The sequence below is a fragment of the Ictalurus punctatus genome, chromosome 7 (genome assembly GCF_001660625.3).
Source record: "Ictalurus punctatus breed USDA103 chromosome 7, Coco_2.0, whole genome shotgun sequence".
Taxonomy (NCBI): Eukaryota; Metazoa; Chordata; class Actinopteri; order Siluriformes; family Ictaluridae; genus Ictalurus; species Ictalurus punctatus.
The window spans coordinates 30,191,068-30,216,069 of record NC_030422.2 but is presented as its reverse complement, the minus strand read 5'-3'; the positions used below and the strand labels follow the sequence as shown (position 1 = coordinate 30,216,069).

Here is a 25,002-nt window from a genome sequence, read left to right as displayed (position 1 = left end):
TCAGGTCCACGCTGGTGGACTCTCCTCTTCAGTTCACCCCACAGGTTTTCTATGGGGTTCAGGTCAGGGGACTGGGATGGTCATGGTAGGACCTTGATGTTGTGGGCAGTAAACCATTTCTGTGTTGATTTTGATGTATGTTTTGGATCATTGTCCTGCTGGAAGATCCAACCACGGCCCATTTGAATCTTTCTGGCAGAGGCAGTCAGGATTTCATTTAATATCTGTTGATATTTGATAGAGTCCATGATGCCATGTATCCTAACAAAATGTCCAGGTCCTCTGGCAGAAAAACAGCCCAAAACATTAAAGATCCACCTCCATATTTAACCATGGGCATGAGGTACTTTCCCATACGACTACCTCTCTGTGTGTCAAAACCACCTCTGTGTTTATTACCAAAAAGCTCTATTCTGGTTTCATCTGACCGTAGAACCCGATCCCATTTGAGTTCCAGTAGTGTCTGCACACTGAACACGCTCGAGTTTGTTTTTGGATGAGAGAAGAGGCTTTTTTCCTGAAACCCTTCCAAACAGCTTGTGGTGATGTAGGTGACTTCAGACACAACTAACATCTGCAGTTCTCCAGCTGTGATCCTTGGAGATTTTTTTTATCCACTCGAACCGTCCTCTTCACAGTGCGTTGAGACGATATAGACACACGTCCAATTCCAGGTCGATTCATGACATTTCCAGTGGACTGGAACTTCTTAATTATTGCCCTGATGGTGAAACGGGCGTTTTCAATCCTTGTGCTATTTTCTTACAGACACTTCCCATTGTGTGAAGCTCAACAACCTTTTGCCGCACGTCACAGCTATATTCCTCGCTCTTACCCATTGTTATGAATGACTAAGGGAATTTGCCCTGTGTGTTTCCTCATATTTATACCCCTGGTTGAACAATTTCCTGTTCCTAGTCACCCAGGTCTACTAAAAAAAATGTAAAATATCATTGGGAATATACTTCAAATATATTTTTCTCATATGAATTCATATTCATGCCAACAAGTGTTGCACACCTATATTCAACAACGATGTTTTTGGATAAACCTGTGTTGTGTTTGTAATTGTTTGATATCCATGACAGCAGAGTATTTTTGTTCATTCTTTTAACAAAAGATCAAAAGGTTAAACAATAAAGACAATTTTTCACAGCCTTCTTTGCTTTATCTACCAAAGGTGCCAATATTAGTGGAGGCCACTGTATATATTTTTATTGTAACTGTCACATTAACAATTGATGACAGGCCTTACGGTCTGTGGCTATTTTTATCATGGAATAACATTTGTCTGCCATAAACAACCTGTGGCGGTGAAGAGATTTGTAAATTGTTAGGCAGAGAATAAAGTGAACGCTAGAGTCCATATCTGTGTCTGGCTTTACATAAAGCTAGAGAAATAAGGAGGACTGTACCTTATTAGCACACTGACGCACTGTGTTGATGAGCTCCTGAATGACCAGGTCAATACATTTAATGCAGGGTTCCTTCAGCTTCACGACCTGTTTCTTCACTATCGCCTCAAACGCCATGTCTGGAGTGAACAGGCCCGTCCTGGAGACACAAACAGAGGAAAAAACACAAAAAAAACATCAAGACAAAACAGCACTACGCATTGGTCATATCAGTCGACGTCAGTGTATGCGCTTGCCAAAAGCACACACGTTTAGCTATTATATTTTAGCTATAATATTGTTTCCACGGCAACAACTAATTCGCAGGGACTTCAAACTTGGAAGGCCCAAGTGCATTCTGATTGGTTGAAATGATACTAAATGAAACGATACTGGGAGTGCACATTTTGACGGATGAGTTCTACATTCTGATTGGTTTAGACAAAAAAAAAGTTCTATTTTATAATGGGGATATCGTGTGTAAAATCCAGTAATTTGTTCGTATGGGGATCCAGCCTGGTCGCTGAATAAATATATGCACAGAAAGACAGACTTTACACGGCCATTACACTAGCAAAGCACTACGAGTAAAACCACGCCCACTAGCACGCCGTTCAGGTTATGTAAATCAGTGCCAGTGTAATCATATAGGTATAGAAATGACTATTTTATGACGTACAGTCCCCTCCTAAAGTATTGGAACGGCAAGGCCAGCTCTTTTGTTTTGCTATGCACTGAAGGCATTTGCGATTGAGATTAAAAGATGAATATGAGAATTTCAACAGATCAGAATCTCAGCTTTCGTTTCCTCAGATTTACATCTAGACGCGTTAAACAAACTTAGACCACGGCACCATTTGTCTGAACCCACACATTTTTCAACTGACTGATACTGCCCAGGTGTACCCTGTTAGATAGTGACAGTTTAATCAATTAATACTTCTGAACATCTACTGTCGGTTTCAGCCCTGGGTTTCGCCTGGGAAGACTGCTTTGTTGTTAATAACGGATAAACCAACATGAAGATCAGAGAGCTGTCTGTGGGAGAAACTCCTGTATATGTTATGGTGATTAATAAACTGTCATTATTAACAAGGTTGCGTTGATACCTGATCATTTCAAAGATAACTTCACCTGATGCCATGAATGTTTTTGATGGCGTAGCTGATCTCCCGGCGCATCTCCTTGTCATCGCTCTCCATCTGTGGGTCGAGTGTGGATACACACACAAGATGACAGAGCAGTAAGATCACAGGAAAAACCAGGTCTCATTCAACAGCAGGAGATCATCTCAGAGTAAATGTTCAGGAGGTTTTTGTTATTATTATTATTATTATTATTATTATTATTTATTTTCTGATTTTGATTCTTGATGCTTCACACTGTGGTGTTCTTTGCACCGTGTCTGCTACGTGCTGGTATCAGAACGCGTCGTACATTCTCACGGATTTATTTCTCCGAGCCAGCTTTCTCACATTTCCCTTCCTGAAGGCTTTGATCGCATGGACACCGAAACGCTTCAGACTTGCCTTGACCAGTTCAAAAGGGAAGCGTTCGTGGAAGATGCGGTTGATCTTGGCTCCTCCTGAGAGCTCGACAGTGTCCACCTGATCACCCGATCCCTCAATCCGCTTCTCAAAGTCCACCGCAAACTGCTGCACCATTCTGAAATAAACACACACACACACACACACACACAACTTAGACACGTTCAAATAATTTTGAATAATAAAAGTGCGCTTGTGATCGTAATGGGAATTGTATTGGTTTTAATGGAAACTATAATATTTCCTGTGGGTCTCCACTGGTAAATTGTTGCCTTCTATGAGTGGCATGTTATGTCTAGTGGATACTAATAATGGTCATTGGTTTAATGGTTAACATCTCGCTGTAATGGTAATTGTAGTGGAAACCATTAGAATTTCTGTGATGGTTTCTATTAGTTTTTTTTTTTTTTAGCATTATGTGAATCCTCGACTTTTCCTCTCCTCTATGTAGTGATGCCTCGTTCGTACAGGAGTCGACTCTCTGACTCGGCTCTTTTTATGAGTATGTGGACATCGAGCGGTGATTCACGTTACTGAAGGACTCTTTTTTTTTTTTATGTAAACGAGAAGACAAATAGATCCTGTGGCACTCATCGGTCTTCTGCATTCATGATTCTCTAATGCCTTTAATCACCTGCAGCGCTTTTGTAATTGAATAACATCCTCAGGAAGATGTTGAAGTAGTTACAGCAAGCGTAATCCACATGAATCTCTTCCGTTTTCCCGAGACAGCATGAAGATCCCGGACAATAACACTGTATTACGTTAGCAAATATGTAACACTTTGCAAGGATTTAAATAGATTGCGTAACAAAGTCGATTCAAAGTGCAAAGCTATGTAGATCACAAGGAGATTTCATTCAACTGTTTCAGTGGTCGAAGGGCAAAGACCAGCAAGTTTGGCCGGTTTTGTGGAAGAAATCATCATTAAGGAACCGAATCGTCGGCTGTTATTGGAAACGCGAGCGGACAGCTCTGCCAAAAGAGCCGAAAAATTCCCATCGCCACGTCCGAGCGAATTCGCCTTAAATACCATCACTAGCATTACACATAATGATATAACATAATAACACATCAAATTATTTATCACTATACACAGGATTCAGTAGACACAAAAGACTCATGGGAGTCTCAGTGGATAGGACATTTTCCGTACCGCTTATCCTACTCATGCGGAGCCTGGAGCCTATCCCAGGGAACTGGCGGGGGACACCTCTGACGGGGGGGCACAACTGCACAGCCATTCAGCCTAATAAGCCACCGTGCGCCCTTGAATAACAACTACTACCACAATATAATACTGTCAATATTCAGCGTGTGTATCTATAGTAACGGCACATGGTGAAGGCACTGTACGTGAATGGTGGTGTGATGTGGGGGTTGTGACGTGTTGTGTTCGAGGAACTGACTGCAGCAGGGCTTTAGTCTTGCGTGACGGATCGTCGGGTCTGAAGTGACGATATTCCTCGGCCTCCTTGTCCAGAGCGAGAAGCTGAGATTGTAGTTTACTCCGAAAAGCAGGCAGCGTGTCCCGAATGTGATTGGTCAGTTGCTGTGGAGATAAAAAAAAAAATCCAGAAATGCACTCAGTCTAATACGCTATTGTTTCTATAGTAACAGCTCGATCACAGGGGCGTCGACGGCAAACGCTTGATATATACCTGTGATCGTTCACGTCGGGACGTTTCCCGTGAGGAAACGGTTACGTAACATTTAAGGAAGGAGTCTCTAGCGTTAGAGCGTTGTAACAGTAAGAGGAAAAGCTGTAAATTTACGTTTTCCAACATCAAAGTCAGACAGAGGAGTTTTTACGCTTTGCGGTTTCTCAGACATGTTGTGTTTTAGATGCTACCTGGTTGAGGGCTTTCTGCAGATGAGGTGTACCCATGCTGTCAGCCAGGTGTCTGTATGCAGGATGAGACAGGAAGAACTTCCTCTCTGCAGCCAGAGCCGCTTTAATGTCCTTCCTTCCTTCAATATCCTTCTGACTGCGGTTCACCACCCCGATATAACCTGAGACAGAGGGCAAGGAAGACAACAGCATGAGAGATCAGTGTGTGTGTGTGTGTGTGTGTGTGTGTGTGCGTTCTGTTTAAATGCCGCTGCAGTCCGAGGTGTGAAAGTAAGTGCACTGGATGTCTACTATCAAACCATTTAGAGAAACATTACGATGTTTTTGAGACGGGAAAGCATCATTTTAGATCAAATGACTCGTTGTTAAGGATGAGTAAATGGTATTTTGTCTTCAACTGATGAAGTCAAGCTTTATTATTATGCACATTGGAGCCTAGAACAACAGACGTACAGGGCTGAGATTTGTGCGTGCGACCTTTATATTATTCTAATCCAAAAACAGGTAATAAAGCAAGACACAGTGCAGAAAATTATAGTAGGAGGTACATAAGGGCGATTCCACAATTGGGACGTCATTTGCCTCGCGTTAGAATATAAAAAAAAAAACCCTACATGAATAAAATCTACAGAACTTACAATTCAGCATTTTGCCTATCCCAGCTCACGTCAGAAATACGCACGTTCTTTTAAAACCCGATTATGGACTCAGCCATAAAAGCTGAAGAATGATCTTGGGCTCACCCCTCCGCAGAGGAAGCAGCTTGTTCTCCAAAACATCTCGAGCGTCAGTGCCCTCATCCATCAGGTCCAGTTTAGTGATCACGCCGATCGTCCTCAGACCTACAGCAGGAAACGTCACAGGTTACGAGCTTTGTCGCGATATCTTACCGGTACTATAGCTGACAAGTCAAACAGTAATGGTTGGACGGTTTGTAAATGTGGTTTGTTGCAGATTTGCAAACAGGACATAACCTCTATAGTCACCGTGGACCGTTATATCAACACTTACCTGAACGTTATGCATATTCAGAGTTGGGTTACGTTGATTTTCTGGATTTCAGAGTATTAAAATCACTTGTGCATAGTACAGGCCTACAAGAGTGCCAGGTTTTTGGATGGATGGATGGATGGATGGATGGATACAGTTCTGGTTGCTTAAGTTTTAATTTTACAAAAGCTTACAGTTAATTATCATGCCGTACGTGCTAACAGACGACAGATTGAAATCGTGGGCTGCGTCCCAAACCGCATACTTGCCTACTATATAGTAGCTGAGATGCATGTATTTCTCCTACTATATAGTCGGTAAGTACGCGGTTTGGGACGCAGCCGTGTTCTCTTGTTCGCCGTAAAACGGTCGAGCGCTGCCGTGTGTGTACGTGTCCTGTCGCACAATGCGGTGAGAACTCTCACACGACGTTAACAGTGTGATTAAGGTGTGTACGTGTCTAAAACAGGAGTACTCCACACGTCTTAATTCCATGTGTGTTCACTTCGAGTGTGACTTTAATCGGATTAACGTCATCGATAATCTCTGTTTACATGCCAGTTTCTTAATCAGATTATCGTCTTAATCGGGTTCATATGGGATTATCGTCGTCCGTGTAAACGTACTGAACGACAGTTTAAAACCTTGTGAAAACCACCACTACACAGTTTACTATAATTTGGTTACGGCAAACTGTCAGACAGTGGTGCTTAGACTTAATACTGCTCCTCACACAAAAGCAGAATCATGCGTCAGAATCAACTGAGGCCCACCTCTGTTTGACTCTCGCGTAACTTCTGAACAGCACTTAAGTTTATAATTACACCTAAGGGCTGAATATAGATGTGCACGATTTCCGTATTTAAATTCCCCCCCCAAAAACATCGACCCTCAACTCCCCTTGACTAGTGTGGAAAAGAAAGACGTCATCCTGATTCAAAGCCCATCACGAGTCTTCACGTTACAGGTGCAACCATTAAGCACAAAACCCACATTTCATTTCAAGAAACATTCTTCATAGTTTTAGGTGGAAAGATCGAACCTGCGCTGGACCTTCAGAACACAGAGCGAACTCGTTAATTAACGTATGTCTCCGGTCGTAGCTGTCTCACCCTGAGGATCCACGTCTTTAGCCAGTTTGAGGGCGTCGGAGTTGGCCAGGTCGGTGTTGGCGGGTGTGACGGCGAGGATGAGGCAGCTCTCTCGGCTGATGAACTGCATGATCATGTCGCGGATCTGCTGCTCGATGTCTGCAGGCTGGTCTCCCACGGGCACCTTGGTGATCCCCGGCAGATCGATCAGAGTCAGATTCAACACTGCACGGATGAAAGAAGATCCTCAATTCAATTTATAACCCAATTACATCTTTATTTTACCGGCTTTCTGAATCCGCAGTGTAACACCAGAAATCTAGGGTCCAGACACCTGATGAGTAAAACAAACATCGGCAAAGTTACACACCCTGAACTGGATCAGAGGAAAAGGAAACAAAATGCTAGTAGCAACGAGGCATTACATAAATGCCGCAATGTAAACGTCCATTCGTCTATAGGTCGTTAGCACATACGAGTGAAATATACACAAGTGGAAATAATCATTTATTTATTTCGTTATATAAAAACCTAGATTTAAACGTTTGTAATGAGTGCATGATATATTTTGCCCACCACACAGTATGACGCCTCCACCGAGGCACATGCTTTTGAATAACCTTTAAGAAATTGCCTTCCGTTGCCTAAAATAAATCCCGTTATTTTGTGTTTTGTTCATGGGGAAATGGGCGGAAGTGCACTGACTGCATTTATATTTTAGCCAGTGCAGTGTGGGCCGAGTGCCAAGAGCTGTACTCTTCAAACTGGCACGACACTTTCCGAATACTACCCTGCCCTGTGATGATTCTTTCCTTTCAACGCTCAGATCTTTTGTTAAAAAAAATAAAATTAAAAAAATTCATTATTTACCCACAGGATCACATGGTGAAATTAGACAGAGATGCACTCCACATACAGTAACTCTACAATGCACAAACATAGCTAATGATGAATATCCATAATGCCCGCTAGCCTCTATTTATTATTGATTAGCAGTGATGGCAGTAAGGCTTTAAAGTGTGTAAACAGTGGAATGTACCATGTGGAGAAAACACCCTCAAGTTGATAGGAATTGGTGAGATGCCCTTATTGGCTCCAGTGACGCGGTCGGTTTCAGCCTCGATCTCCTGGCGCACTTCATCAAAATCGGTGAACTTCTTCCCTTTGCAGTGAAGAAACTCGGCCCATTCTGCAAATCCACACAAATGAGAAGACGCGGGTTTTACAGGACGCGTAAGCCGGATATCTGAACTTGTTTCGCTTTGTGGAACTGTGCACAAATGAACTTGTAGATACAAATCCCCTCGCATTGTTCTGCAGCTCTGCCTTCAACAGAAAAGTCCTTGTCAATGTCATTCGTCATTAGCCCTCGGGGAAATTCCTTTTAATTGCTATTTTATGGCCTCCTTTATTCACCGGCTCAAGCCAATTTTGCCCGAGAGTTAACACGGACTGCGAAGCCGGCATTTCTTTTTCAACATGGTGGGAAAAAATGCTCATAATACATGCATGCTGGACCCTTTAAACGGTATTTATATAAAACAGGACCGCATTCAGAGCACAAATGTTCAGACAGTGTGAGTTTTGCCTAAAACTGAGTTTTACTTACTGCGATGCCGTGCGATTCTGAACTTGGACTTATTTCTTGCACGACATTAGTATTCGTGACTGTCAAACAGTCTGATGCAGCCACAGTATTCTGAAATTCATGTTTTGGGCCGTGAATACGCTCAGAAAACTATAGAAGGCCATTTTTAGGTCAATATTGAATTAATATAGAAAGACAGAGAGAGATGTAGATGGATGGATGGATGGATGGATCCAGTGTCTTCACATCCAGGTACATGAAGTACAGTCACAATGCAATATAACAATTACAACACAATACAATACAATAAGTACCAATAAGGTAATATAACACTATCGGTTATCAATGAATTCACATTATTCTCTCTCTAAAGTCCACAAAAAGCTTTTCTCTGCATGGAGAGCTTTTCACAGAGACAGCATCTTAATCAGAGATATTGCTTATCTTGAGAACAGAACATATCCATCCATCTTCTACCACTTTAGTTTAGACACGCCAATCAGCCTACCATGCATGTCTTTGGACTGGGGGAGGAAACCGGAGTACTCAGATGAAACCCCCGCAGCACGGGGAGAACATGCAAACTCCACACACACAGGGCCACGGTGGGAATCGAACCCCCGACCCTGGAGATGTGAGGCGAACATGCTAACCGCTAAGCCACCATCATGGATGAAATTATCAACAACAACGTTATTTTACTAACTCACCGACTCAAAACAGCATGATAAAACAGTGCGTCCTTTGCAAGCATTATGTTTTCAAGACCTCGGTTTGCTGTCACATGGCTTCATTAAGTCGCGCTGGATTTAAGTCGACTTGCGGTGACTCGCGTGACGATTAAAACAAGGACTGTAAACACAGCGGCTCGTTTTCTTTTTCATTTTTAAAATCCAGTCGTTCTTTCACGTTACATCGTCTTACGTCTGACAGCGAAGGGGAAAAAATAGTGAACCGCTTCTTCAGTCTGGATTTTCTATCCCCGATTTCGTCATCTTTAAAGGCAAGCGTTCGGGTTTAGAGACAGTGGTACGTCCCCGTGATGAACAAATCACGCAGGAAACTACTCTGTTCAAACGTAATCGCTGAACGGAATTCACTAATATGTACTGGATATGACACACAAATCAGCAGGAATTTGAGTTTAGAAATATGTACATCTCCTCTCATTATCCTGCACGTGGCTACTCATCTGAGCCACTTCCAAAGTCGTGAGAGGAACTCGACAAGGGCACTTTAAACTGAGTACTGGGACACAGGGCTTGTCATGTCATGTCATGTCGTCATAATAAAGGCAACTTGGGCTGTATCTAGTGGCCTATATCCATGTACCTACCTCCATGTATTCCGAATTTAACATTTCTCTTTGAGTTGAGATTGGATGAATGAAACAACCCAAGCTAGCTGGCAAGAAAACAATATTGCTAACGCTATAACACTAGCTTTAACTCATATATAACTATAACTACAGCAACAGCTAATCACAGCCGTGCCGACATTCAGTATAACGCGACGGTTGTGAGAGCGTTTAAGAATTTGAACATGAATTTCTAAAAACAGATTCATAAATAAGACATTAGCATCGAGTAACCGACATTTCGGATAGAACACGGCCAAATAAATTGTTCATTGGTGCGCAGCGAATGGAAATAGATCCCGAAGAACCCACACTCCTAGCTAGCTAGTCGGGTAGCTGAATATCTAGCTCACATCGACTTGTACGTTCCTGTTAAAAGATGCATCTGGTGAAATTGGCTTCCCTGCTAACTTTTCGCTGACGATTGTTCATATTTTAAATCGGAAGTTACAGTTTATTCATGAAAAACGTCTCGTTCGCCGTGCCCGCTTGTGGTGTTGCTAACTCTGCTGTAGTAACTGCTTACATCAGCTGAAAGAATCGGAAGGACAAGCCTGGATAAGCAACACAAAAGACGAATATAACAGTTTGGTGATGCCGTGAAGTCGCATGCTTGGTGCAGTTATCGCAAAGCAAGGGATCTGCAACCAAATATTAAGTGTTATTTACTTTCATTTACTTCAAGACTATCCGCTCCAATACATTTGCTCGCCTAAAAATCGGCTGGTCTGCCTCCAGACGTGCCGCGTTCTGAGTTGTTCAACACGTCCAGACCTATCGTCTCATATTTATCTTTTCACGTCAGACCCAAACGTCTTCAGCGTACAGCGGAAACGACAGAACGGGCCTTGTTCCAATACTTTCGGACGGGGCGGTATATCAATTCCATACGTCTGATTAACAAACGCAACCGATTAGGATTATGTCTGTGTCACTACGGCACGTAGCGAAACAACAACTTCATCACAGTATGACGTTCACCGTGTGAGGAAATCCCACTTAGCTAGCTAGCTAGGTGTTAGACGTCTCCAAGTAGACTAAACTAGATACTTTCACAACCATGATCTCTTACAAAGAACCCCAAGTACAATCTTTTTTTTTTCTTTTCCAACCACATTATATTTGCAGTGCAATTTTAAAAAAAAAAGATTTAAAACCTGATTTGTCATCTTTATTCGGTTCTTTGCCGGAATTCCCACCGTTTTCTCACACCCAAGACCCTACGACTTTCCTTATAGTCAAATATTAACGTTGTGTCCGAGACTACAAAAGTAAAGACACATGGGGATCCGTAAAGGTCCAGGTTAAGGAAATACATTACCTTACGTGACTAATCTATCGGAGAAATCTGAACAGAAAGCTCACAGTTTTTCTGTGTTTACGTAGGTCAGGCCGCTCACCTGTGACAGAGGTGATGAGCTGCAGCACCAGTGGCCTGCGGGTGACGATGCCAGAGCCTCTGGGAAGAAAATCCCTACATAAAAGAACAAAGAAAAGCGAATTTAATGACAGTAATTTAGAACGAGAACGCGAGAGCGGGCGAACGGGTGATAAGTGAATCGACAGCGTTTATTCTACATGAACTCTCACGCTAGAAGAATCTTTCATCCGACCCCGGGTTTTGATCGGCCGCGACGGGATGAAAAGGGAACTTGAAAGGCATTAGGCTGCGTGCTAGAGATACCGTCGCTGTGGAGGAGCGTCCTGACGCGAGGTCAATTTTAGATGCTCTTTTGATATCAAAGACAACCAAAGCGGCTCTTTCGCTCAGCATAGCGTTTAGAATTTTACAGCATTTTAGACCACAGTGCTGTTATATTCTCAATTCTGATTGGTCAGACGTTGATTTATAGCGAACAGTTTTTTTTTTATGTGTTATTAATTAAAAAAAGGCGGTTTCTGTAAGGAGACGTCTATGTGGAAAGTGTCTCGTGTGATTGTGACAAGAGATTTTCCGCCATCTGGAACTCTGTCAGGACAGAGGAGTTTACGATTATTATTATTATTATTATTATTATTATTATTATTATTACGACTGCTGTAATGTATAAGAGAACAGGATTGAATTTGTTTCGCAGATGAATCAACATTAAAGGCATGACGTGTCATTCTTGAAGCTCTTTAAAACGCCCCCAAGTGTTTTCTTTCTTACATAATATACCATAGAGAAAAATAATACAGCTTGTCAAACACACACACATTTTTCTTCTGTATGATTTGAGAGTGTGCGGTTTGACTATTCAGTGTTTGGGTGTATGTATGTGTGTGTCTGTGTGTGTGTGTGCTAAGTGTTGAGAGTGGTGATGAGTAGGAGGTCTATTCTGTGTAATTTCCATCAGCAGTGAAACATGAAGTGAGATTTTAGCACAGCAGAAGCTGCAGGGTTTCTCATCACTGACAGAAACCAGTGGGCAAACGATCAAGTATTTTAAGTACTCTGGCCTGATATACTGAGATTGGACTGTCCATTTGTTTCTATACGAGCGAGTACAGGTGCGTCTCAAAAAATGAGAACATGGTGGAAAAGTTCATTTTCTCCCCCCGATATTTGATTCAAACAGTGGAACTTTCGTATATTCTAGATTCGTTACACGTAAAGTGAAATATTCCACGCCTTTTTTGTTTGTTTGTTTGTTTGTTTGTTTACAGCTCATAGAAATCAAAAATCCAGTATCTCTAAATATTATAATAAAGAATTATAATACAGAAATGTCGACCTTGTGAAACGTATGTTCATTTATGCGCGGATACTCGGTCGGAGCTTTAATCCTACTGCAGGAATGACTGCGTCAGTGCGGCGTGGCGTGGAGGCGATCGGCCCGTGGCACTGCTGAGGTGTTCTGGAAGCCCAGGTTGCTTTGATAACGGCCTTCGGCTCGTCTGTACTGTCGGGTCTGGTGTGTCTCGTAGATTCTCTATGGGTTCATGTGTATTGAATCTAGAATATATGAAAGTTCTACTTTTTTAAATTAAATTATAGGGGGAAAAAAATTAACATTTCCACAATATTCAATTTTTTTTTTATACAATTTTAGGCTTTTGGGTAAGGAATTCAACACTCCATGTCATACTGTTATAGGGACGTAATCATCGAGGAGGAGGTGATGATTATTTTCCTAACGCGGCATTCCCGTAGTGTTTTATTCCCCTTATACCACAGCCCTTCGCCAATGATTACAACATTTCTTAATCTCTTTATAGTTATGTTTACTGCTGTGGAAACATCTTTGTTGGAAAACTTGAAGTTACAGCTTTACCTCTGACCGTTACAAAGAGCGGACACCGGAGACTCCTTCCAAAAATGTCATGTGATGCGAACGTAAATCTCCTTATAAAGAACTCTGCCATATCAGTGTAACGATTATACATGTTGTTGTTGTTGTTGTTGTTGTGGTTTAAAACTGTAGAGTGTCTGTTACTATATTAGACCGAGCGTATTGATATAAACCTGTGATTTGTGAGCTGCACTACTGTCAGAGCTGCTGCTATAGAAAATGAGAACAGCACCTCCTGACCAACCAGAATCAGGAATTCTGGATCGGATTTATTCTTCCACCGTGCCGTTGTGGAATTCTTGAAGGATTCATTTTCTATCACAGCAACTCAGATAGCAGCGCAGCTGCAAATCCCAGGTTTATATTAATGTGTTCGTTCTGATATGTTATCATTTCTGTATTAAAAACTCACACAAGGACTCGTGAAAAAAAGTGATGTAGCCTATCAAAAAAAAAAAAAACACAAAAAAACGTGTACATTACTTGTACCTTTTCTGTCAGGGAACAGAAGCTTGTTTTGGATATCTCTAGCGCTACGTAGAACCTTTCAGATGGAAATCAGTGTGACAATCCTAAGTAAAAAGATGATAAATGGCACCTTTTCTGGTTACATTTTCCATACCGCTTATCGTACACACAGCTGTGGGGAGCCTGGAGCCTATCCCAGGGAACTCAGGGGCACAAGGCGAGGAACACCCTGGACAGGTTACCAACCCACCACAGGACATAATTGCACACACACACACACACACCCACACACACACACACACTATGGACACTTTGGAAATGTCAATCAACGTCCAGAGCATGTCTTTGGACTGGGGGAGGAAACCCCCGAAGGACGGGGAGAGCATGCAAACACCAAGCACACAGGGCAGATCCAAACCGCCTGGCTCGATTTCCTGAGACTAATTCTTCTCCTTAAACCTTCAACGGTTTTGTGCCTCGCTCTGGATAAACAGAACCGTAAATACGGACTCCAGTACTCGCTCCGAAATAAAGCTGTGATTAAGGATTAAACACGTGAAGTACTTTTCATTGTTTTTAAAAAAGGTAAAACATAAACACTAAAGATCCCCCATCCCAGCCCTACAAGCAAAGATAGAGCTCAAAGAGTATTATTTTCCCCCGAGTGTAAAGAGTTTCTATGAGCTTCACAGGATGCTCGCGCAACATTTTTCAAAGGATTATTTACAGACGGGTCAAGAATCATCTCAGCAATAAATACAGCTGGAACACAGCTTACTTTCCCACGAAGTTCTCCAGCACGGAGCTCTTTCCTGCGCTCTGGCCGCCCACCACGGCGATCTGCGGCAGGTCGAGGTTACAGCTCTGCCCGATGCTGCTGAAGGCGTCCTGCAAACGGTTCACCAACGGGATCAACTCCTCCATGCCTCGGTTCCCCATGGCACCCGAGAGAGAGAGAGAGAGAGAGAGAGAGAGAGAGAGAGAGAGAGAGAGAGAGAGAGATTTGGGGATGCAGGGATGAGCTAGCGAGGATGCTGATGCTGACCTTTGCGCATCAAGAGGCCAATGAGCGTCGATTCCGCTGAGGAGCAGAAAGACGCAGAAGGATGTAACTGCGCAGTCGGTTCACACTGGTCCTTTTTCAAGGGCATTGAAGGGAAATCAGGATCAGGAAACGGATACATTACGCGATACTTTCCAATGACAAGCACGGTTTAATTGCTGAGCACATGAAAATAGGTTAGAATTTAAACAGGTATCATTAGCGGGTCGGTTGGGAAAGGATGCCCGAGCGCACACATCGACAGATAATCCCACATCCAAGGAAAAAAAAAAAAAAAAACCCTTACCGTTATTCCAGCCTCAAAACAACACCGCAGACCTTTAATTCCCAAAGATTAATCCTGTTTCCAGACTGAGGCGGAGTGCAGAGGTACAGCGACAGGGTTCTTTTTCTCAAGGCCTGCCCCTGGGTTTGTTTATAACGGGTTAAACCGCGGGCGCACCTGCGCGTCAGAGGGACATCTCGTCCCAAACCTGAGACTATGTAATTCTCCAATGACAGATTACTCGCCCCTTTAACGCAGCCGCACTGATGACGCATGACGCTGTGCCGTGATCGGCACGCAGTCTGGCCAATGACAGAGCACACGAGCCTTTCTGCGCGATCCTATAGGCTGAACGTGAGCGAAAACAAATCCACCCCCTTCTTCCGCCGCCTTCGTCTCTCAGCCGTGCGCAACGCGTCATGCGTATCGCGGGGGTCGCACTGGAGGCGCAATTAGGCCTGTGTGAGGACACAATCATTTATACATTTTTAATCTATGATAGACATGCTGATAGCTGTAGTATTTTGGATTTGAAGAATGAAACATAAACAATAATTAATCATATTTCTGTTTAAGAATTATTGGTCTGTAATTTTTTTTTTCTAAAAAATGGCCTCACTTACTGTGTGGAAATTAAATCTCATGGGGGGGGGGGGCTGGGTAGCAGGAGGATGGCAAAATGGTTCAGTTGCCACTCCCCACCCTTCTGATGTCCTTATGGTAAAAAAAAAAAAAAAAAAAAAAAAACGCTATGAAAGTGCCCTCTAGGGTGTTCCCACTGTAAATAAAATATTATATTTGATCTGCTAATAGATAAAATATGACAATATGACAAAGTGCCCTCTAGGGTGCCCTACTGTACATAAAATATGACAAAGTGCCCTCTATGATGCCCTTACAGTAAAGACAATATGATAAAGTGCCCTCCAGGCTGCCCTTACAGTGAAGACATTGTGCCCTCTAGGGTGCTCCTACTGTAGATAAAATGTTATATTTGATCTGCTAATAGATAAAATATAACAAAGTGTCCTCTAGGGTGCCCCACTGTGGATAAAATATGACAAAGTTCCCTCTAGGGTGCTCTTACCGAGAAAAAAATGTGACAAAGTGCCCTGTAGGGTGCTCCTACTGTAGATAGAGTGTGATAAAGTGCACTCTAGGGTGCTGCTAGTAGATAAAATATGACAAAGTTACCTCTAGGGTGCCCTTACAGTGAAGAAATTATGATAACATGCCCTCTAGGCTTCCCTTACAGAGAGAAGAAAATGTGACAAAGTGCCCTGTAGGGTGCTCCTAGTGTAGATAGAATGTGATAAAGTGCACTCTAGGGTGCTGCTAGTAGATAAAATGTGATAAAATGCACTATAGGGTGCTGCTAATAGGAAAAAAAATATGATAAAATGCCCTCTAGGCTGTCCTTACATGTCCTTAATGGAGCATTGAGCTTCAAAAAGGACGGAAAAGCACCAAGCGACAATAAAACTAGTCCAGTGTTGTATATATTCAAGCTTTCCAAAGCCTTGCAGGAGCTTTCTGTGAGGAATCAATCGAAATTTAACGTAATCATATAAAGCTGCTTTAATTGTCCCGACGGAGTTTATGAGAGAAGCGGTGCAATGATGTCCGATTCGTGAGTGAATCGTTTGTATGATGAGTCGGTTCATTTCAATGAATTGGAGAATCCCGTTGATAAAACCAGTCTGAATGATTCATTCCCGAATAGAACCGATTCGATTTTCGAGTTCAACTCACTGATTCAATGATCCTGTCACTGTTTTAACTAATTTCCACATTTCTTTCTGGAGCTGCCGGTGTGTGGAACTTATTATTCACTCCATGAATAATAATAATAATAATAAAGTTCATCGTTCTTGGTATGTGGGGGATAAGAAATTACAAGTCGACAATTTATAAAGATATCCAGACAGAGTTTCTATAGTGTCTGTGTACGAGAGAGAGAGAGAGAGAGAGAGAGAGAGAGAGAGAGAGAGAGAGTACAATGGTATTAATTACTTGTACTGTATATATAGTTATTTGTATATAGTTATAAATGCATAATTTCAGTTAATTTAATAAACTGTTGAAATTTTGTTCTTTATAGCCTCTAATTGAATATGCAATAATTGTTATGCTTATTGATAATGATTGCTTTTACATGTGGCAATAAGAAAGGATAATTGGGGGGTGGGGGCTTGGGGATCGGAGTTCAAATTAGCCAGGGGGGCCAGAAACCGTAAGCTGAAACACCCTTAACCCTTTCATGCATAAATTATTTATACGCATATCCACAGCACTCTTTAGATTTGTACTTAAAAATTGCATGATATATGAATTTTGATTCTAGTATATATATTCACGTATATGTATTAAAAAGTAAATGGATTGTTTATGAGGTAAAGAAAAAAAAAGATTAAAACAGTATGCCTGAAAAAAAAAAAATTCCAATGTCCAACATTTTTAACATTCAAGTCTAATATTTGTGATGGTCAAAATTATAGAAATATAATTTCTAAACAAACAAAGGTTATACAATTTAGGACCACTACAATTTTAAAAAAAGAGCCTTAAACTGACTGTACATTATCGTGTAGACTATGCATGAAAGGGTTAAAGTGAGGCTGAACTACAGATCCTGGAAATATTGGTCTGGTCACCTTATATATTTTATAGCTTGAATTCAAGGAATTCAAATCAAGTCTTTGGTCTTTTGTCTGTTTTATTTGGAGACTTTGTTGTCATTTGCATTTAAATTGATTTACTGAATACAATCACCTATGCTGTGAGGTTCTAAGCCAGGAAGAAAGAGAAAAAAAAACCAAAAGGAAAAATAATAATCTGAGAGCATGAGAGCCCTCCATCCCCTCCTCTCCACTGTAAAACAGTCTGAGATGAGACAGTGCTAAAGGTTAAAACTTTACAATCGTAACCTTTTTGTCAGTGTGCAGTGTTCTAGTTTTCCGCTGGGGATTCGAAACTACAAATGAAACCTGAGTGTAGTGAAAATTGACACTCGATACTCTATTTAAAGTAATGGCACACTTTAGTGACTGGTGGTTAAAGTCTTGTCAGTTTATAACCTATGCGTTCTGTGGATCATATTACATAGGTCTCCTGTGAGAATAATGTGTGTCTTATGTGGCTTGTGTTTTGCAGTTGCACACTGAATCTTTACCAAAATCAAAATCAAGCCGTTATAGGAACACTTAATGTTGATTTTTCTGTGTTTTGTTTTTGTTTTTTTTTTGCTTTGATTCTGAAAAGCTAGTAGTAAAATACATTTGATATAACTTACAAGCTAGTGCAAGTTCCTCCATGATGCTAGGTATACTGTATACACTCTACAGACATTACTTTACAAAGGTATTAACAATACTATATATATAGTGCTTTAATAGAGTATGTAATGTAGTAACATTTTAGACCTTGTTGACAAGCATAACCTATTGCATGCCAATCATAAACATAATTACTGTAAAATACTGTTCATTTTTAGTATTTGTTATGCTTATATTATATCTGTTCGTTTCTCCAAATGCATGTATTAAGTAGGCTTTTCACCAAATTTCTACTAGCCTTAGCGCTGTAACCGGTGGGATCTCAGACTCAAAGTTTTTACAGCAGAATTCTAGTGTAGAGGACTAATTTCTGTGAAAATTTCAGGTTTGTAGCTGGCCCCCCACCAGAGATATTCAACCGGAAAATGAGGGGAATTTTCAAAAATTGCATCCCCTAAAAAATAAATAAATGAATAAATAAACAAATAAGCGAAGTCTCAAACCTGAAATGTTGTGCACTGAACACTATACTTAACCAGGTACTCCCTAAAAAACAAGTCTAAGACTCAAACCCTTCCCATTATAAATTGCGCCTAAAAGTGGAATACTGTGAGCAATTTTGAGCATTACATTTGGACTTAAGTTCTAAGCCTGTGCAAAACAAGAATGTGCAAAATGTTTATATTTGTACCTTGTAATGTGCTCTAGAAATCAGTTTTTGTTCCAAGGAGCTAGGACCATCCTGAGCAAAGATATTGAGGCTTCTGTAAATAGCTGTGTAATCAAAATTTGTCGTGTGCCATGACACAAAGATGGCTGTCATGGTTGAACCAAGTGAAATTGTAAAAAAAAAAAAATAATAATAATAATAATAATAATAATAATAATAATAAGAAGAAGAAGAATAAAAAACTGGTGGTTTTGCAATGCCAATACATAGAGGTAATCACTCAAAAAAAATAGAAAAGAAAAAATGGCCAAGCAACCTGTATTGTACCACTTGCGACGGACTAACCTCTAAATTAATCCCAGTGTAACCAGCTGCCATCAAAAGTGACATAATGAGCTGAATGGAGTCTATTTTATATACAATTAAAAGGGTCACATGATCTCAGTATAACTACACTTGCTCATGGTAGAACCCAGAGTTTGTACACCTAAACAAGCACCATCATAAAATCCAAAGAGCTATCAAAATAAGTCAGGGACAAAGTTCTGGTAAAGTATAATCAGGGTTTGGTTATAGAACGTTCCCAAATGTTGACCATTTCACTAAGCACAGTGAAATCCTTTATTAAATGGAGATTATTTAGAAAAAGGAGATTAGTTAGAAAAACCAAGAGGCCAAGGGTAACTGTGAAGTAGCTGGCGAGATCCTCATCTCAGATGCAAGAAGCTGTTCCCAGGACAACCATAGATTGGACACTTGGTTGGATACTTGGTCAATATGGAAAAGGATTCTTTGGTCAGATGAGGCAAAAATGTTTAGCAGAACAGCAACACTGCTCATTCATCCTGAGAACACAATTCCTACAGTGAAGCATGGGCATGGTTGCATCAGATTGTGGCTATGCTTTTCATCACCATGGAATGGGAGACTGGTCAGGGTTGAGGGCGAGATGGATGACACCGAATACAAGGTAACCCTAGAAAAAAACCTGTTCCAGACTACGAGAAACTTGTCAGGAAACTGTGGAGAAGTTTAACCTTCCGGGGCCGAAATTCCACTGGAGTGGTTGAAAACCAGAAACTTGAATGTCTGATAGAATGACCAGACTGTAATTCAATTGAGAATCGGTGACAAGCGCTTCAATCTGACACTCTGAGTTATGTGTGCTAAGAAGAATGGGCAAAACTGATAAAAACATGTCCTTGAAGACGGCAATCACATGTTCCATTTCAAATCCACGCTATCAGTTCTGATACTGAGAGTTTTTCCCATTCTTCTTAGCAAACATTACCCGGGCTCTGTCAGATTGAAGCTCTTGTCACAGATTCCGATCTAAAGATCTGAAGATCACATAATATAAATAAACTCTTATGTCTAATGCAATATGGCTCTTAAAAGGCCTTAGTAGTGCTAAACCTTTGGGGGTCACTGGGGACAACACCGGGCTTATTAAACAGCACTGTTTTCCTGTTGGGAAAACATTGTTTTTACGGAAGACATTCTTTGATTCATGTTGATAGCAGACTGTCTGGGACACAAACAGAATTCTCTCTTTATGTGTCTCCCCTTCAGGGCTGGAGACGGTTGCACAGGGATGGCATAAAACTGTTTACAGGATCCTGTTTACGTACAGTCGGGCGACTGTTAGAATTTCAAAGACCTGTATTTATGGCAAAATGTCCCTCAAGCACAAATAGTATACTATTAGAAGCTATTGAAGTGGAATTCCAAAGCTTTTGGAAATCACACTGGATTATCCATTCTTTCGAGTGAAACCAATGAAACCAGATTGATGTAGAAAGATGAAAAATGTGCGTGAGAGAAAAATCTCTGCTTGTCAATACCGGCATCAATTACTCACGATTACACCTACGGAGAACCAGACAGCGAACAACTGTTCATCAGTGAGCCGGAAACAAGCTGTCCGCTTGTCACATTCACTCCCCCCTCACCCAGGCAAAAACAAACCCATTGTGAACATCCCCTGCATGAGCACAAACAAACCACCAGGCTTATGCAATGTCCAGTACTTACACACGCTCAGTCAGGAAGGAGGAACATGTCCGTGCGAGGATCGGTGTATAAGCTCTAGCCAGCTAGCTAAAAGTAGCATCCTATAGAACCGATCAAATAAGATCAAATAAAGGATCGACTAAATCCAAGCGCTTCTTTCACGTTGAACCTGACGCTGCAGTAAACCGGGGGTCATCATCTGATCCCGTCTCCCGCTACTTCACCTGGCACACACGCCATAACAATGCTAATCAAAATGGCTGAAAATGATAACAGTGTACAATAGTTGAACGTAACACCACCGAAATCCTCTTAAGAATTAGGACGTATGACTCGTCCTCTTACGTACTAAAAAAGATCTGTCGGATATCTTGGGCGCCTGATGGAAACAGTAGAGAATCCAGGAAGATAAACTTTTACTGACATAATCCTTGTTATAATGAGTGTGTAAAAGTGCTCGGTTCCTCGTTCAGAGATCTGCACCGGCTCTTCGCTTCATATCAGCTTACTTTTCTCGAGCTACTCTAAGCTATTAATGATGGCCATAAACAAACAGAACGATTTTGCATTCGGTCTCTGCTATGCAGCCGGCGATACCGCTGATGAGGTTTCCAGGCCGAGTATAGCGTTTTGGTGGAAAATATACAAATGATACCCTAGCAACAGGGATATATGTATAAAAGCAGGGAACTGATGCTATGTTTAAACGTTTACTTTCATTTGTCCATAAAGAAGTATGCATTCTATTCATATATTTTTTTAAAAATATGGGAAAAGAGGAATTTATTTACGGAAAGTTGACTCCTAACATTTTTCACAGACGTCCTCTGATTCGGATCATTTCATTTCCCTGGATATGACACGTACGTTTCAGACAAGCGAAGAGAACATTTAGCCCATAAAGGGTTTGTTAGTTCGGTTATTTACCGATTGTGTGCTGTAAATGGTTGTACTGTTTTCTTTTACATACCATGTGTCATGTTACAGAGAAACTCCTCTGTCTTGAAGACTATCCCATCTTGGGAAACATAAAAATGGCACACTTATATAGCACTTTCATCCAAAGCACTTTACACACTGTGTCTCATTCACACACACAGCAATGGTAGCAGAGCTGCCATGCAAGGCGCTAGCTTACCATCGGGAGCAACTTGGGGTTCAGTGTCTTGCCCAAGGACACTTCGACAGGTGGAGTCATGTGGGCCAGGAATCGAACCGCCAACCCTACGATTAGTGGACAACCCGCTCTACCACCTGATCCACAGCCGCCTTTACCTCATTACCTCTGACTGTTTCAAAGCAGTGACACTGGAGACTCCTTCCATAAACGTTAATAAAGCTTCACCATATCGACGTTTAGAAGTTACCTTTTTTTTTTTGTCTGTTCATATGGATTGTATATAACCAATAATATATGGGAATGAGTGTATTAATATAAACCTATGATCTTCTAGATGCACTACTGTCTGAGCTGCTGTTATAGAAAATGAATCAGCAACATTTGACCAGAATCTCTCTCTCTCTCTCTCTCTCTCTCTCTCTCTCTCTCTGAGACCCACTTAAACATTCTGTCTCCTCCCACAGTTTAGGAGCTGATCGTATAAATCTCCACCCTTCCACCGTCTCAAAGCTTAGACAACATCCGACTACCGAAGAAACAGAAAAAGTCAGAAGAAACACTTCACATAAACACAGAAGTGAACAGATAGACGATCTTTATCTAACTTTATCTAAAACCTGGCTCTTCGCTCCTAATCATGTGGATGAGGTTTGCCGTGTGCGTGTTCTGGTTGGTTGTGGATGTCCAGGGTCATGACCGAGCCTCGTTAAAAAGGTCCAATGACCGCTACGGCAGCTGCCAGTACACCTTCACTGTGGACAGCCCAGTGGAATCCAGCTGTCCCAGTACCACGGAGGCGGAAAATCTGAGCGCTCGAGTGACGCTGCTGGAGGCGGTGGTGAGCCGCGTCCCGGGGGCCGAGGCAGTCACGGAGACGGTGAAGACACCAGGAGAGACGGAGGAGATGAGGCAGCTTCTTCAGGATAAAGAGAGGCTGGAGGGGCAGGTGAAGGAGCTGCAGAGACGAGTGGAGGAGCTCACGATGGAGACAGAAAAGCTCAGAGAGAAACCCTGTCCACTAGTCCCTGGCTCTGAGGACAGCTTCGGCGTTAATAGAGGCAGTGGTGAGGATTAAATCTGTTATTATGAATTCGAAAGCCTGCTGAGAGTGCTTTATAAAACTGGAGATAAATCCACAAATACTTCATGTGGGGAGATGATTGGTTGGTATCCATACAAATTGATATGGATTTGACATTCCGAGTATAATACGTTTAAAACTCACAGATAGGAGTTGGGAAAAGAAACAAAACACTATGAGTCATGATACTTACAATCTATCATGCATGGTTTAAGGTCTAAGTGAAATTGTAAGGAGTAAAAAGTGTGTGTTTTTTACTCCTGGGACTGCAATTAAGTAAGAATGTTAGTATTCATTTCCTGGCATATAGTAGGTCTGGTTTAATCGCCGTTTCTCCTGTAGGTCCTGCTGTGAGTGGTGCATTTCAAGAGATGAAGGCTGAGGTTTCTGAGGTTCCGGCTCCTCCCAAAGTCCAGGAGAACGTCCAGGACAATGCAGGTCTGACAGCTTCAGCTTTATACCACTGTTAAATGATCTAAAACATAGCTTCAACTCTATAGATTAGCAACCAGTGCAATGGCATGTTATATAAAAAGAAAAAAAAAACAATAAACATGGGATTTGAAATGCACTTTGCCTAATAGTGGCTTGTTTTTGTGGTTATAATATTTTTATTTATTTATTCTATGTATAAAAGGCTGTGGGGAACTTGTTTCTGTCGGTGAGCCTGAGCCCCATCAAAAGGCGAACAGCATCACGGGGAAATATGGGATGTGGTTCCAAGACCCCGATTCTCGGGGAGCTCTGTACGGGCCGGACACGGTGTGGCGCATTGACACCGTGAGCAGTGATGTACGAGAACTGTACGCCTATGAAAACCTGGAGCAGCTCACTCGAGGATATCCCATGAAGGTCCTGCTCCTACCAGAGTCGATGGAGAGTACTGGGGCCACTGTGTACCGTGGTTCACTTTACTACCAGCGCAAACGGAGCCCCACGCTGCTGCGTTATGACCTCACTGCTGAGAACATCGTGGCCCGAAGAGACCTGCCACACCCCGGATTCCACGGCCAATACCCTTACTCCTGGGGTGGCTACACCGACATCGACCTGGCTGTGGACGAGAAGGGACTGTGGGTCATCTACAGCACGGAAAAAGCTCGCGGTGCTATCGTCATCTCGCAGCTAGATCCCGAGAACCTGAAAGTGACCAGGAGCTGGGAGACCGACATCCAGAAGAACAAAGTGGCGAACGCATTCATGGTGTGCGGCAGGCTGTACACGGTGGCGAGCTACAGAGCTAACAACACCACCATCAACTTAAGTTTCGACACGGCTAGCGGGCAGAGCAAAGCTGTGGACGTGCCGTTCCGCAACCGTTATGGCTACAACAGCATGATCGACTACAACGCGGCGAGGAAGAAGCTGTACTCCTGGGACAACTTCCACATGGTCACCTACGACGTGAAGCTCAATGATAAAGACTGATTCTAGACACAAGAAGCAGTGATACATGTTTATAACACCCAAACGTCAAACTTTTGTCCTTCAGCAGGGAAAATATCCAAACTTTTGTGACAGTTTGTAACTTACTGCCATCTTCTGGTCATTACATCAACTGCAAATTCAGTGTTAACATGGAGTGCTTTCCAAAACGTTAATCGACGCCTCGTTGATTCCTCCATCTTAATCCTTCAGACCCAGAGATCGTTCTGCCATCTTTAAGGAAATTGCAACGTGTGCTTTAAATGTGTTTAGAAAAATCACTGAGGTGGCTTTTAGATGCTCGGAAGTCTTTTCTGTTGTAGCGTGTGATGTTAACACACGATATAAATGCCGCACCTCTCCCCAAAAAATACATGACAATACATGAAACAATAATAATAATAATAAAAACACAATTACAAAATGAATCACCTTAAATAAATAAAGATTTTAATAAAAAAAAAAAACCCCAGTGTGATGTATATGTGCACTAAGGATAATTTATGATAATTAAGGACAATTTCATTG

The 25,002-nt window shown here is 41.9% G+C and overlaps 2 protein-coding genes across 2 annotated transcripts in view; one reads left to right on the top strand and one right to left on the bottom strand.

The window, feature by feature from the left end:
* Window positions 1–15,107, bottom strand: part of dnm3b (dynamin 3b) — a 43,181-nt gene extending 28,074 nt beyond the window's left edge. The window contains exons 1-11 of the mRNA XM_017473206.3: window positions 14,912–15,107; window positions 14,341–14,643; window positions 11,220–11,293; window positions 7,914–8,063; window positions 6,896–7,099; window positions 5,537–5,635; window positions 4,794–4,954; window positions 4,351–4,493; window positions 2,924–3,059; window positions 2,529–2,596; window positions 1,416–1,554 (exon numbers count right to left, since the gene is read on the bottom strand). Of these exons, the coding sequence (XP_017328695.1) occupies window positions 1,416–1,554; window positions 2,529–2,596; window positions 2,924–3,059; window positions 4,351–4,493; window positions 4,794–4,954; window positions 5,537–5,635; window positions 6,896–7,099; window positions 7,914–8,063; window positions 11,220–11,293; window positions 14,341–14,501 (1,335 nt within the window). The 5' untranslated portion in view covers window positions 14,502–14,643; window positions 14,912–15,107. The remainder of the gene's footprint in view (window positions 1–1,415; window positions 1,555–2,528; window positions 2,597–2,923; window positions 3,060–4,350; window positions 4,494–4,793; window positions 4,955–5,536; window positions 5,636–6,895; window positions 7,100–7,913; window positions 8,064–11,219; window positions 11,294–14,340; window positions 14,644–14,911) is intronic.
* A 7,382-nt stretch (window positions 15,108–22,489) lies between these two features.
* Window positions 22,490–24,941, top strand: LOC108267851 (myocilin-like). The gene is made up of 3 exons (XM_017472310.3): window positions 22,490–23,032; window positions 23,392–23,487; window positions 23,687–24,941. The coding sequence occupies exons 1-3, from the start codon at window positions 22,606–22,608 to the stop codon at window positions 24,475–24,477; spliced, it is 1,314 nt and encodes a 437-aa protein (XP_017327799.1). The 5' UTR covers window positions 22,490–22,605; the 3' UTR covers window positions 24,478–24,941.
* Window positions 24,942–25,002: the final 61 nt, after the last annotated feature.